The 13,029-nt window shown below is 55.2% G+C and overlaps 1 protein-coding gene across 9 annotated transcripts in view; it reads right to left on the reverse strand.

The window, feature by feature from the left end:
• Nucleotides 1-9,001: 9,001 nt before the first annotated feature.
• Nucleotides 9,002-13,029, reverse strand: part of VAV2 (vav guanine nucleotide exchange factor 2) — a 177,865-nt gene continuing 173,837 nt past the window's right edge. For 5 of the 9 annotated variants that reach the window (XM_027104331.1, XM_027104328.1, XM_027104327.1 and 2 more), the window contains one exon: nucleotides 11,038-11,197. In XM_027104331.1, coding sequence (XP_026960132.1) covers nucleotides 11,150-11,197 — 48 coding nt within the window. In that variant the 3' untranslated portion in view covers nucleotides 11,038-11,149. Of the gene's footprint in view, nucleotides 11,198-13,029 lie in introns of all 9 variants that reach the window. The other 4 variants (XM_027104325.1, XM_027104324.1, XM_027104323.1 and 1 more) reach the window with 1 other exon arrangement.

Raw genomic sequence — 13,029 nt, forward strand, 5'->3', positions numbered from 1 at the left:
GCCCAGCCAGCTCTGGGCCTGTCCCCACCCCGCCGGCCCAGGGAAGGGCCTGGGCCCTGCCCTCCCGAGGGCTGTACCTCCGGCCGGCCACTGCCCCTCGGCCCGGAGTGGCCTGCCAGTGCCGGGCCCAGTGGCTGCAGCAGTGCCGTCACCTCCTTCCTCCCCAGCAACAGCCAGGCGGGAACCCGCGGCCAACCCCGCCCCCACCCCCCGCTGGCCCCGCCCCTGGAGGCGCTGCCAGCCCCCATCCCACCCCCACCCTTGGCTGGGGCAGGATGCACCGCCCACGGCCAGGCTTCTAGGAGGCGGGCCGGGCACAGCCAAGCGGGCAGTTCTGAGGGCAGCAGCGCCAGGGCAGGTGACCTCTCCCCCTCCTCCCTAAAACAGGGGTCACAGGGTTCTGCAGGTGAACCCGTGCACCCCTGCCTGCCTGTGCCCGCCATGCTCCCCGTGCCAGAAGGGAGCTTAGCAGGGCCAGGTGGGCAGAAAGTGCTGGGTCAGCAGCAGCGTCGTGCCGGGGCTGGGGCTTCTTGGTGGGGTGATCCAGGGCCTTAGCACAGAGCTGCCTGTCCAGCCTCAGCTGCTCACCCCCAGGGAAGGGGCGCTCACTGCCCTCGGAGGCAGGTCAGGAAGGCTGGGTTGCCCGCACCACCAGCACTGGACAGCGCTCCTGACCTGTCTGCCCTCCAGAGCTCCCAGATCCTTCTGTTTCTGGGCGAGACATCCGTGAGCCTCTGGCTTTTCCACTTCACAGCGACCAGCTTCCCAGGGCAGGGATGCCTGCCTCCATTTGACTGTTGGGGGCACCAGGGCCCAGAGAGGGGAGCCAGCTTGCCTCGGGTCACACAGCGAGCTAGTGGGGGAGCCAGACCAAGCCTGCAGTCAGACAGACGGAGTGGGGCCTCAAGCTAGGTCTAGGGCGTCTGGTTTGCGCTCAGGCAGAAGATGCCCAGAGGAGACGTCCAGAGGAAATCTGGAACGAGTAAGTACGTCCACCTCTGACTGTGCAAAGAATCAGAATAGGTGCTGATGTAAAATAGGACCTCCTCCTCCCACTGGGTCAAAGAAAGTATTTAAATTTCTGTCAGTGAACAAAATAGTAATGCCAGCTGCTAATACAGGGAGTGATAGAGGCACGATACTGCTGTGATTAATACAGACAAATATGTGTGTACTTATTCCCACTGGGCTGTCCAACTGTCTTACTGCCAATTTGTCTGCCCTCTACATTTACTGAGCACCTACTGTATGCAAAGAACTGCAGGGAGACCCAGAGGCAACTGTGACCCATTCCCTGCCCTAGAGGGCCTCAGGGTCCAGGAAGAAGATGGAGGCAGGGAGGGGCAAGGCGACCACGAGGCTGGCTGTGTTGGGGGGGTGGTCCTGAACAAGCTGTTCTTCTTTCCAGCAGAAACCCAGGAGGCCATCTCGGAGGAGGTGGCTGGGGGCTCTGGCCTATGTGCTGTCGCCATCATGGGGACAGAGACTGTCACTCACCCCCCCTTGGCCTCTCTGGAGGAAGGCTGGCTCCACCAGCACATGGCTTCCTGGGGCAGTGCTGGGGTCCAGGGCAGAGAGGACAGCAGCCCGGTCACTCAGCAGATGGCAGGCTTGGCCTTGCAGCCCGAGGCAGGGGTGCCCTCCCTGGATGGGGTGAAGGACAGGTCAGAGAGGGCTAGGAAGGCGCATGACCATGTCCTCCTCAGACCCGTAGACACGAGATGCCCAGGCGAGGGACACAGTAGTCACTGCAGCCCCAGGACAGCAGCCGAGGCAGCCCGGACCTCTCTTGCCCTCTGCTCAAAGACAGGCAGCTGTTGCAAAACTGGCCCAAGCAAGCGGGCAGCACAGTCCCCCTGGACTTTGGACGAGGGGTGGTGGCTGGAGGGCTGGGCTTGCCTCTGGGTCAGCGTTGTAGGATTCGTCATCGATTGGGTGCTGCTTGGGTCTGGAAGAGGGCCACAGGTCAGGAGGTGGGCAGGCTCCAGCTAGGGGCCCTGGGCCAGGGTCCTGCTGCCGGGCTGCTGCGCCATCTGGGCTGGTCTCCCCTCGAGGAGCCTCTTTCCCCATCTGGGAAGCAGGGACTGGAACCCCCGGGCTGTCAGTTTCAGGGAATTTTTGTAAGTTTCTCTGCATGTTATTACCAGGCCTGAGACACCTCCTTCTGGCCCAGACTGGCCCTCTCCACAGCCCCGGCCAGCCCTCCACACCCACCTGCTGGCCAGGCTCCCAGGGCAGAGGGAGGCGTCTGCAGGCCGCCCTCTGACTGGGCAGACGTCCAGGGTGGAGCAAGGGGACTGGCCAGAGGAGGAGGTTCCTCCTCGGAGCTCTGCGTGTGGCCCTGCAGAGGAGGGACATTAAGTAACCAGCCAACAGTACCTGGCCACATCTGACCCAGCCACACCTGGTACCGGCCCCATTTGCCCCTGAGCCTTGCCCCAGGGCACACCTATGGGGGGGGGGCGCGAGGGGGGCCAGCAGTGTGCTGAGTGCTTCGTGTGTGTCATCTCAGGGGAGGGAGGAACACTGTTGCCCATTGTAGAGATGAGAAAAGCAAGACAGGACACGGCTAATGGGCACCAGACCCGGGCAATTCATGGACCAGGGAAGTTTCCAGAACAACTGTTGAGGGCTGCATTTGCACTGCCAAGATTTTATTTTTCCAATAAGAACCTTAAAAAAAAAAAATGACATCAACTCCCTGCCCATGCCTTTGTGAAGACAATGTTTTATTATCTGGGGGTAAGTGGTGGTCCTTCCAGAGAGGCAGGTGGGTGCCCCTCCCCCTAGACGCACATGCCGACGGCAGGTGAGGACGGCTGCGGGCTGCAGCCACCTGGGCCCTACCTCCACGCACACACAGCGGGCGTGGGCAGCTGCGTGCCAGGGCCTTGAGGCTCCCACTTCACTCCGTCATTTCTTTCCAACGTTATTTGTGATGGAAACAAATGTAGGGCTGGAACTGGTCACTCTGGCCGCTGAGCCCGTGTGGGCGGGGCCCGCACCAAGATCCAGACAGCAGGGGAGAATGGGCCTTCCCAGGAAACATCGTCCCCTGGTGGCCACATGTGAGTATGACGCCCCCGGGAACGCTGGACCCAGAGACTGGGGATGCAGCCCCCTGGACAGGGACTGTCCCCAAAAGGGGACCTGCAGACGGGCAGGGAGGTGGATCCCCACTGGGAGTGACAGCCTGGGCTCTGTCTGACTGTCCCGCTGTCCTCCACACGGAACACTCCCCTGGCAGGGAGCTTCCTTACTGAATACCGCCGGCTATCTCTGAGTGCTGTGTGAGTGTCCCCCTCTGCGACTGGGATGTGTCCACTTCTCCCCATAATTCTGTGTTTTTGCTTTATGTATTTTGAAGCTATGCTGTGAAGTGTATTAACCTCCAGGACTGTCATAGCTAATCGTTGTTAGCGAGCATCCTTATGCAGTGGGGTGCCGCTAAACGTTTAACACTTGGCTCTCCAGGTGGGGAGCGCTGGCTGACTTCTGCCGTGTACATGCCCCCACCAGGGCCAATTTCAACCTGCCGATGAGAAGGACGCCACCGAACAGAGACCTGGGAAGACGCTACACCCTCAGCTCCCATGAGCTGGCACCAGCCGGTTCCAGTGCGCCTACATTGGTTTTAGGTGCATGTGTGGGTTCTCTTTTTCTAGGGAAAGGAAAAGATCAAAACTAAATTGTTAAGGAAAATAAATTCATCAACTTGTGACTAAGGAACAGGAGTCTGAGTTAACCCACAAACGTTGTAAAACCTTCTCAGTGAAGCTCCCCACTGCCACCCACCCAGAGCAGGGGGAACCAGCCACCCTAAGACAGCATCTGAGCCAGAGCCGTCATTTTAAAACCCTGTAATCTGTGCACATTTAATACATTTGTAATTTTCTTGGAAAATTTGGAAAAATTACTTCTCCAACTTGGAAAAATTACTTTTTTAAAAAACAAACGGAGGCCACACACTTTATGTCTGAATATTTTAATTTTGGCTCGTCGCGCAGCATGAGGGATCTTCATTCCCCAACCAGGGATCAAACGCGTGCCCCCTGCAGCGGAAGCGCAGAGTCCTAACCACTGGACCGCCAGGGAATTCCAAAATTACATTTTAAATAGATAAGTTGGAAATGCTTAACGGAGACATAAAACTTTTGTTCAAGGAATCAATGTTTTCTTCCAGCCTGAAAGAAGGACTATGTGTGAAAAGAACAGCTACTTCCAGCCCTCTGCTTTTGCAATGCAAGCTATCAAGTTCACAAATTTTGGTTCAAGTTCACAAATTTTGGTTCAAGTTCAGCTTTAGTATTAGTCGACAAGTTTTGTTACGGAGTATTTTTTTTTAATTTATTTTATTTTTGGCTGCGTTGGGTCATCGTTGCTGCGCGTGGGCTTTCTCTAGTTGCGGCGAGCGGGGGCTACTCTTCGTTGTGGTGAGCGGGCTTCTCACTGCGGCGGCTTCTCTTGTCGCGGAGCACGGGCTCTAGGCGCGTGGGCTTCAGTAGTTGTGGCTCAGATTAGAATCAGAGAAAGAGTAGCCCGTCCCGCACCCCAGGATCTGCAGGGCAGGGCAGTAAGCATTCCCAGACAACTCCCATAAGCACTGGAACCCAAGGAGTTTGCTTGTACTTCTCCCTCTGACAAGGCCATCTTCTCCTGCTCCTACTATAAGAAGGTAGCCTTAGGGTAGGGGTGACGGTGTCATCCTCTGGAATGCAAACACACTGTGTCTCCGCCAGCAACACTGCCTTCTAGGCTCGCCTTGCAAATGTCTCCCAACAGTGCTTCTTCCTTGACCCACACCACGTCATGCTGTGGTGTCCAGTCTCAGCCCAGCTGCCCGATGGTCCCAAAGTTTGATGACAGGTCTAGAAGTTCCGTTTGTCTAACTGGCTTGGTTATTTTTCATGGTTCCTTGGCCATCACACACAGTTCCGATCCCTTTTAGGCTGATTTTAAGCACAATTATTTTGTAGTCTGTTTGTGGATCCGATTCAGTGGCCTGTGGTTTCTGCTACCCATTTCCTTGTGTTACCTATGCTTTTGGACAGTGAGTGTGTATTTCTCGGAACTTTCCCTCAGGGACTATTTGAGGCTGAAATTGAAAGCGGATTCTTCCAGAGATGGTTTGCGTTTCCTTTTTCCGGGCACTCAGGAGTATCAACAACCTGTGACCCTGCTTTACGCTCTCAGCTCCTAGTTTTTCAGACCCGCAGGAAGTGCAAATTCAGGCGGCAACCTTCTTAGGTGCCAAGTTAGAGTTACACGTGGTATGTGTTTCCTAGGGCTGATGTAACAAAGGACCACAAACAACAGCGATTTATCCTCACAGTTCTGGAGGCCAGCAGTCCGAGATCAAGGTGTCAGCAGGGCCGGCCGCTTCTAAGGGCCCTAAAGGAGGACCTGCTTCCGTCTCACAGCCTGTTTTCCCTGTGTGCACGTCTGTGTCTCTGTCCAAATTTCCCCTTTTTATAAGGATACCAGTCATATTGGATCAGGGCGCACGCTCGTGATCTCATCTCAACATGACTACACCTGCAAGGACCCTATTTCCAAATCTGGTCACTTTCACAGGTACTGGGACTTCATTGTATCTCTTTGGGAGGGATACAGTTGGACCCATAACACGTCCTCAGGGAAGTTTTTGCTTCTCCCTCCACCCATTGTCAAGGTCCAAGAAAAAGAATTTTCTCTGCCGTCCATGATGGCTGTGGTGGCTACAGCCGTGGTGAGCTCCCAGTCGTCTTGACGTGTAGAGTGAGGTCCACTGGGGTCCCAGCTTCAAGAAAGAGCTCACCTATTAGATTTGGTACTTTGGTGGGGGGCTGGGCTTTGTCCCCTCTCCTCCACACCCAGCTGGGGTCTATGAACTGGTGGTACTCAAGCTCTCACTAGGTTGGGCGAGGGAGCCAGCTGACCTCTCTGGACTCCTGCCTACACTCACCTTTTGGCTTCTGAGTGTTTCTTCTTCATTACCGGCTCACTGATGAAATCAGAAACACTTTCCCACCGCTTTTGTTGTGCTTACAAGAGAGACTGGTCAGAGTATCCAACGTACCGTTGTAGGCCGAATAACGGGCCCCCAGAGACGGCCACATCCTAATGTCCAGCACCTGTGACCACGTTACCTCTCACGGCAAAAGGGACTTTGCAGGTGTGATGACGGCGAAGGACCTTGAGATGGATTATGTGGGCGGGACCCATCTGATCACGTGTCCTTAAAAGTGGAGAACCTTTCCCAGCTGTGGTCAGAGGGAGACAGAGAGATGTGACCACAGAAGGGTCCGCTATACAACCCTGCTGGCTTTGAAGACGGAAGAAGGGGTTATGGTCCAGGGAACGCAGACGGCTTCTAGAAGCTGGAAAGGCCAGGAACAGATTCTCCCCTAAAGCCTCCAGAAAGGAACAGCCCCGTGCAGCACCTTGATTTCAGCCCAGGGGGACCTGTGTGGGGCTCCTGTAACCCACGGAACCCTACGACGACAGCGTGTGCTGGTAATTTGTCATGGCAGCAACAGAAAGCCCATCTCCCGACCCACCGCCGGAAACAGACACCAAGCCTCTTCTTTTCAGGCAGCGCCCATCACCTCTACATGAGCTGTGATGAAACTGGACTATTTGCTCTTCCCTACCCTTCCTCTCTCATCTCCATCCAACTTTTGTTCATTATCTCTTCTTTCTTAGTGTTTATCTTTATGCTGTTCAGCATACTTACACCTCTATTAGTTTTCAGGTTTCAAGACCAGGTCTTGACTTCTACCTGGAAAAGATGAGAAAACCAGTGCACCTATGCTGCCTCTCACCTCCTGTCTTTTTCTCTTCCCAGCGCTTTCCTGAAATCATTTTGACATTCGTTCTCTCTAAGGGACAGGGTTTAGAATCGTTATATTAGGTTCTGAAACCGAATCTTCACCTTGTCTGAGACGTGTTCCTGCAGATAGAGGTTCAACATCCCCCCGACCCTGTGGTGGAGGATTCCCCCTCCTCCGGCTCCAGGTTGGACCCCGGTCATTTCTGTAAGCAGCGCTCCCACGCGGGACAGTCCCTGAGAGGCTGCGGGTGGGACGTGGCCTCCTTGCTGCCTCTCGTTTAGACGTTGTGAGCACGAAGCCTTGGGCGCACTGACGGGCTGAGGTCCAGGGCAAACCCAAGCTGTTCTCCCGGTTAAGGCACCTGATCTTTCGCTTGCTGCCCTATGGATTTTATTTTCTCTTTGAAGCCCAGGGTTAACCATTCTGTGTTAATTCATTCTTTTATTTCTGGAAAGTTTAAAAAAAACACATTGAAATATTTGTCCTGGTCCGTGATCTTGTTTTGATCCACGTGTGTTAGAGTTCCCTGGCCTGTGAGGACCTGTGGCTGATGCCGTGCGTGTTAGAATCCCAGGTCCCAACCCAACCCCAGCTGGCCCGAGAGCCTAGAGGCTGCCCTGGCGTTGGCTCCCGGTAGCTGCTCTGCTCCAGGTCTCTGCTCTCCGGGATGGGCCCCTTCTCTCAAGCTCAGCCCTGCATTCTGTGTCTTCCAGGGTGTTCCTGTCAGCAGTGGTGGAGTGGCGGGTAGAGGCGTCCACGTCACCTCAGCAAATGGGTTGTTTCCTTCTTTCACCCAGGGAGTGTTTCTCAGACTCTGGACAAAAGAGGCCTCCACGGTGGCCCTACCCAAGGGGAGTCTGCGGTCGTCAGAATCAAGGGGCAGGACACTCAGTGCCCCTAAGAGCCCGCAGGCAGCCACCCTCAGAGACCGGGAGTGCACGGCTCCCACCTGCTTCCCAGCGTCTGGGGTAACCTCGGGCGGGCAGGCCTGTCCCCGCTGGGCCTGCACCCCGTCCACACGAAGGCCTGGGGCTTCCCACCCTTTTCCGGTCTGGACCCCTCAGCGGGTGCTGCTGGTGCCCTCCCCAAGGGCCCCCAGCCCCCTGTTCACCCGCAGCTGCCCCTCAGGCCGCCACAGCTCTCTGCTCCCCGGCCTGGAGCTTTCTCCAGGGCCGTCCAAGCTCAGGGCAGCTGAGTGCCGGCCCAGGGGCTGGTCAGTGAGGGTCTGGGCCTTTCCATCCCTTACGTGTGGACACGAGAACTCAGAACTAGAGGCTGGTTCTCAGGGAGGCGGTATGGGAACACCTGGCCTCTCGGGGGACTCAGGCCTGAGAGATTCTCAGAGAGGGGGCGGTCCCCCCATCTGGTTCTCGGGGCACCAGCTTAAGCCAGGCTCCGAGTCTCCCTCGGCCCTCACCGCCCCAAGGTGGGTCCCGTCCGGTCCCATCTCTGCAGTAACAAGACCCAACATTCTCCAGGCTGTGCACCCAGCCCAGGTCCTGCATCTGCAGCCCCCGGTGTGGCCAGGAGTGGCCACATGCCCAAGCCTGGGTAGGGAGAGTAAGGGGAAGCGCTGTGTCGGCTTCTGCATCTGCCCACAGCCTCGATGGCAGCAGCCCTGGCAGCCACCTTGGACCACGAGGTAACAATGAGGAAGGAAGCGCGTGCTGAAGATGAGGGGAGTCTGGGGTGTGGCGGGGGCCCCAAGCCACCCTGGGCTACCACCTCTGCACTGCTTCCCCGTAAGGGAGAAGGAAGTCTCTACCGCACTGTTCTGATTTCCTCTACCACAGGCCACAGAGTCGCCCTCCGGAGAGATTTTTATCTCCAACACATATATATAAAGAAACATGCTCAGGAGGTGAAGGACATGCCCAAGTGGCAGGGCTGGGGTTTGAATCCCGTCCCAACAGAAGACAGTGACACCCGCCTCTGAGAGCTGCTGGAGGGGTCACAGGGCGCTGCATAGGAAGCCCATGACCGGGGCCGGTCTGGAGGTGCCTGGTCAGTGGCCCGGCGTCACTGTCGCCCAGACCCCCAGCGGGTGGCTGAGGCCGAGCCCCCCCAAGGCCCATGTCTGACCCAGGCCACCGCCCCCTGGGCCGACAGTATCCGGACGGGGCAGACCCTTCTGGACACACAGGAATCCAGCCAGTCCCTCCTCCCCAGCATGAAAGGCCAGCCACTCCTGCAGAAAAGAACTCAGGTTTATTTGTGGTAGAAACCGTGGTCTGAAAAAAACCTATTGGCAAATGTACAGTTTGCGTTCTGTTTGGGGTCCCCACCAGCTGCGGGACCCCCAGATCCCTGACCCGCATGCGTTGGGCTCCTAAGTGTTCACAGCTAATCTCAGGCCCCAGGTCCGAAGCCCCGCCAGAGGGCGTCCCATCTCCTGCTGCAACCACCCGCGTCCCAGCCTGTGCCCGGCCCTCCTCCCCTGCTGCTTCCTGCAGTGCAAAAACTAGCCCAACCGAGACAAGCTCCCTAACACACAACAAAGCAAAACAGTCACAAGGACCAGGGTTCTAAATGAGGTTTCCTCAGTGTCCTTCGTTATCACGACGCCTTGTTTCATGATGACCTCAAATATACATTATTTTCTTGCTATTATAAAATCTCTTCCTTATTATCCACAGATATATAATGGGAGTTTTGGAGGAAATAACGACCAACCTGTTTTTCCCTTAAAAAGCAAACAAGGCAAACCAAAACCAAAACGAAACGAAACAAGACCCTAAAACAACATCAGTAACAAAAACCAAAGCTTTTCCCACAACCGTAAACACGAAAGGCGCTGGCCGGCTGGTCTTCTCCCCTCCCGTCCCGGGCTCACAGCTGGGCCAGCTGCGCCGAGGTCACGTGCAAAGTGCTGGGTGCACCCTGACAAGGATTTGGGTCTGCTCTCTCCGTGGAAAATCCCTCCTTCCCCCGCTTTGCCCACCGCCCCCCAAATACAATCCTGTGACCCTCATTTCCCAAAAGCCTTTGTGGGCTGCCTTGTCTCTCCTGCCTGCACACGCCCTCTCAGACCCCTCCCCATCTCCTCCCCACGCCAGGATGCTGCTGTGTTGAGCTGAGGCTGGAGATCACAAGGCTGACCTCAGAGGAACCCCAGGGTGCAGTGTGGCCACCAGCGCCCACCCCGGCAGGGGCCACCCTTGGCAACGCCCGACCTCGTGCAGCTGACCGAAGGGAAAGGGGGACCCGCGAAGCCCACGCTGCACCCCTAGCTTTGGCACGGAACTCGGAGGGGACAGCGTCACTGGGTCTCAGGCGGCATCCGGGCGGAGAGAAGAGGGTCCGGCCAGCCAGCCAGAGGTCAAGGGCCAGGCGGGGTGCGGAGGGCGAGCTCGGGGGCGGAGCTTCCCCAAGAGCACTGACCTCGGGCTGTGGCCGCAGGCCCTGTTTCGTGGGCTGCAAGAGCCCTTGGAAGGAAGACTTGCCGAGGGCTAGAACTGACATCTGTGCAAAGGCTGGGAAGACCCTCAGGGACCCCCCTGCAGGACATGGGACACCCAGAGGGCCCGCCTGCTTGGGGGCGGTGGCGGCCTCCTTCTGGAGAGGAAAGTGAACAGCAGAGACCAGGCCAGTGGAAAGCCCCCTCTGCTTCCCACCCACGGGAGGGCTGGCAAACCATGTATCCACCCGGCAGCAGGACAGGACAGACACGCACCAAGGGCTCAGGGCAAAGGACAGTACCACTGACTGGGGAGCGGGGTCGGCAGCGTCAAGGTTCCCAAGGCTCCCACCCCAGGGTCTCCGCACACCCCCGGTGCAGAGGGACAGCAGGAGGCCGGGGGGCCGCACAGGCCCCGGCGATGCTCCCTCCCTCTGTCCCCGAGCACAGCAGCCTGGCTCTGGGCCCTTCCGCCTCCCCCTGGGAGCAGCAGGGCGGAGGGTCCAGAGGCTGAGCAGAAGGGACCAAGGGGAAGGTCCCCAGCCTTCCCCGGGACAGCATATGCCATTCAAACCTAAGCTCCTGCAGGCCGTCTCGACAGGACAAGGGCAAGGTGAGCTCTGGCCTCAGCTGTCGCCCAGAGCCTGGCTCGGGACGCCGCAGGCACTCCCTCTACTCGGCCCTCCGGTGGTGAAGCCAGGCAGGGCTGGCCCAGGTCTCCTGTATGTACAAGCGGCGTACCCAGGACAGGCCACCAAGGGCAGGCTGATGGTGGGACGGATCACACGTAGGGTTCTGAACACCCTCCCCATCCCCACGGGCTGTTGGAGACTGGAAGGTTGGCGGGCATTTCCCCTCTGAGTCTCAGAGCTGGAGACAGGCTTCAGCACCGGAGCGACTCTTCCAAGAAAATCGGCGAGTCCTGTCCGCGTTCTTGCTGTCACTGGATGCCCTCTTCTTCTACGTACGTTGAAGGAAACCAGCCAATCTGAGAAAGACGACAGGCTCACGTTAAGAGTGTGTGAAGGGTGAGGGCAAGTGGAGGTCTGTGGAGGTGGGCAATTCTTTAAGAGGCTGACGTCCTAAGGCAGGCCCACCCCCCGAGAGAGGCCCTGGAGAAGAGTCAGAGAGCCTAGCGGAGCCGAGGCCCAGGAGCAGGGGTGACCCTGAAATGCACCAGCCCAGAGCAGTTCAAGGCGACCTGCCCGCCAGCTAACCGCCCGCCAGCAAAAAATTAAATCCTCTCTGGAGGAAAATAACATCATCCAGGGCCTCTATGGTCTTTTATACGCAAGCTCGGCATTTAATCAGGAACAAGTGACAGAAACTAAGAGAAAATGCAGACAGCAGAAACCAGTCTACAGGTCATCCAGGTATTGGGTCATCCATCAGGAAACGTAAGTGGCTCTAACCTGTCTGCTTCAGAAAACTGATGAAAAAGCAGAAAATCGTCCCAGAGAACTGAAATCAGAAATCAAATGGAAATCCTAGAACTGAAAACTATAATGACTGAAGTTAAGAGCAGATTAGACAAAGCAGAAAAGAAGACTAATAGACTGGAAGAGAAGTCAATAAAAAGTAATGAGATGGAAAACCAGAGAAAATGGATGAAACACACATAAAACAGTAAAAATATTATGTGGGCCATGGTGAACAAGATCTACCATCCATGTGAACAGATCCCCAGGAGGAAAGAGAGAAAACGGAGCAGATACACTATCTGAAGAAATTTCCAAAACTGATGTAGGACATCAAACCACACATTCAAAAAAATCTCTGCAAATCTCAAACAGAATGAATACAGAGAAAACCATACATAGGCACAGTATAGTAAAACTGATGAAAAACAAAGACTTTTTTCCCATGGAGCCCAGTGGGGAGTCGTGCAGACACTTCCTCCAAAGGAATCACCGTAAGAACGCTGATGGACTTTTTCTACGGAAATGATGGAAGCCTGGCAACAATGGAATGACATCCTCGAAGTGCTGAAATAAAAGATCTGCCAGCCTAGACTTCTAAACCCAGTAAAAAATACCCTTCAAAAATGAACTCAATAAAATGGCTCACAAAAAGGAAGCAGGTCTCATTGGAGAGATGACTGATTGCTGGGGGAAAGTGACCAAGTGGCGAAGAGAAAGCTTTTCCTTACAGTAGAACTCCCACTAATAAGTGTATAAAAAAAGATAGAAAATCGCTATTCTCCACCATGATAGAAATAACTGAATAGGCAAAATTCATCGATGAATGATAAAACTAGAAGGTGAAAGGTTGATGAGGAAGAGCCTGTTTATCTGATTTCAAAGTATTACCCCGCACATTACTTATCAATTACAGTAAATTCAGAGTGGAGAAACCTGTCAGACACCACCTTAACCAAGTGATCAGCGTTAACGTCACAATAATGGGGCAAACAATAAACTTCTTGAAAGGACCCTACAGCCACTGGAAAAGAGAAAACATCCCCATCGTGGTGTTCCCACCAAAAAATACAACCTCAGTCTAATCACGAAGAAATATCAAAGAAACCTAAATTGAGGGATAGTCTACAAAAATAACTGGCCCATACTCTCCACATTGTCAAAGTCACGTAAGACAGAGAAAAGCTGAAGAACTGTCCCAGATTAAAGAGAGTTGAGGGTCATGCCAAGTAAATGCAATTCATGATCTAGGACCAGGGGAAAATAACTAGAGAAGACACTATTGGGACAGTTGTGAAATCTGAATATGGACTGGGGAGTAGATAATTATAGCAAAGGGAAATGTCCTTGATCTTAAGAAATACACACTACAGTTCTTTAAGGGTAAAGCGCTATGATTTCT

The sequence above is a fragment of the Aethalodelphis obliquidens genome, unplaced genomic scaffold (assembly GCF_003676395.1).
Source record: "Aethalodelphis obliquidens isolate GAN/ISIS:26980383/991018 unplaced genomic scaffold, ASM367639v1 scaffold7, whole genome shotgun sequence".
Classification (NCBI taxonomy): domain Eukaryota; kingdom Metazoa; phylum Chordata; class Mammalia; order Artiodactyla; family Delphinidae; genus Aethalodelphis; species Aethalodelphis obliquidens.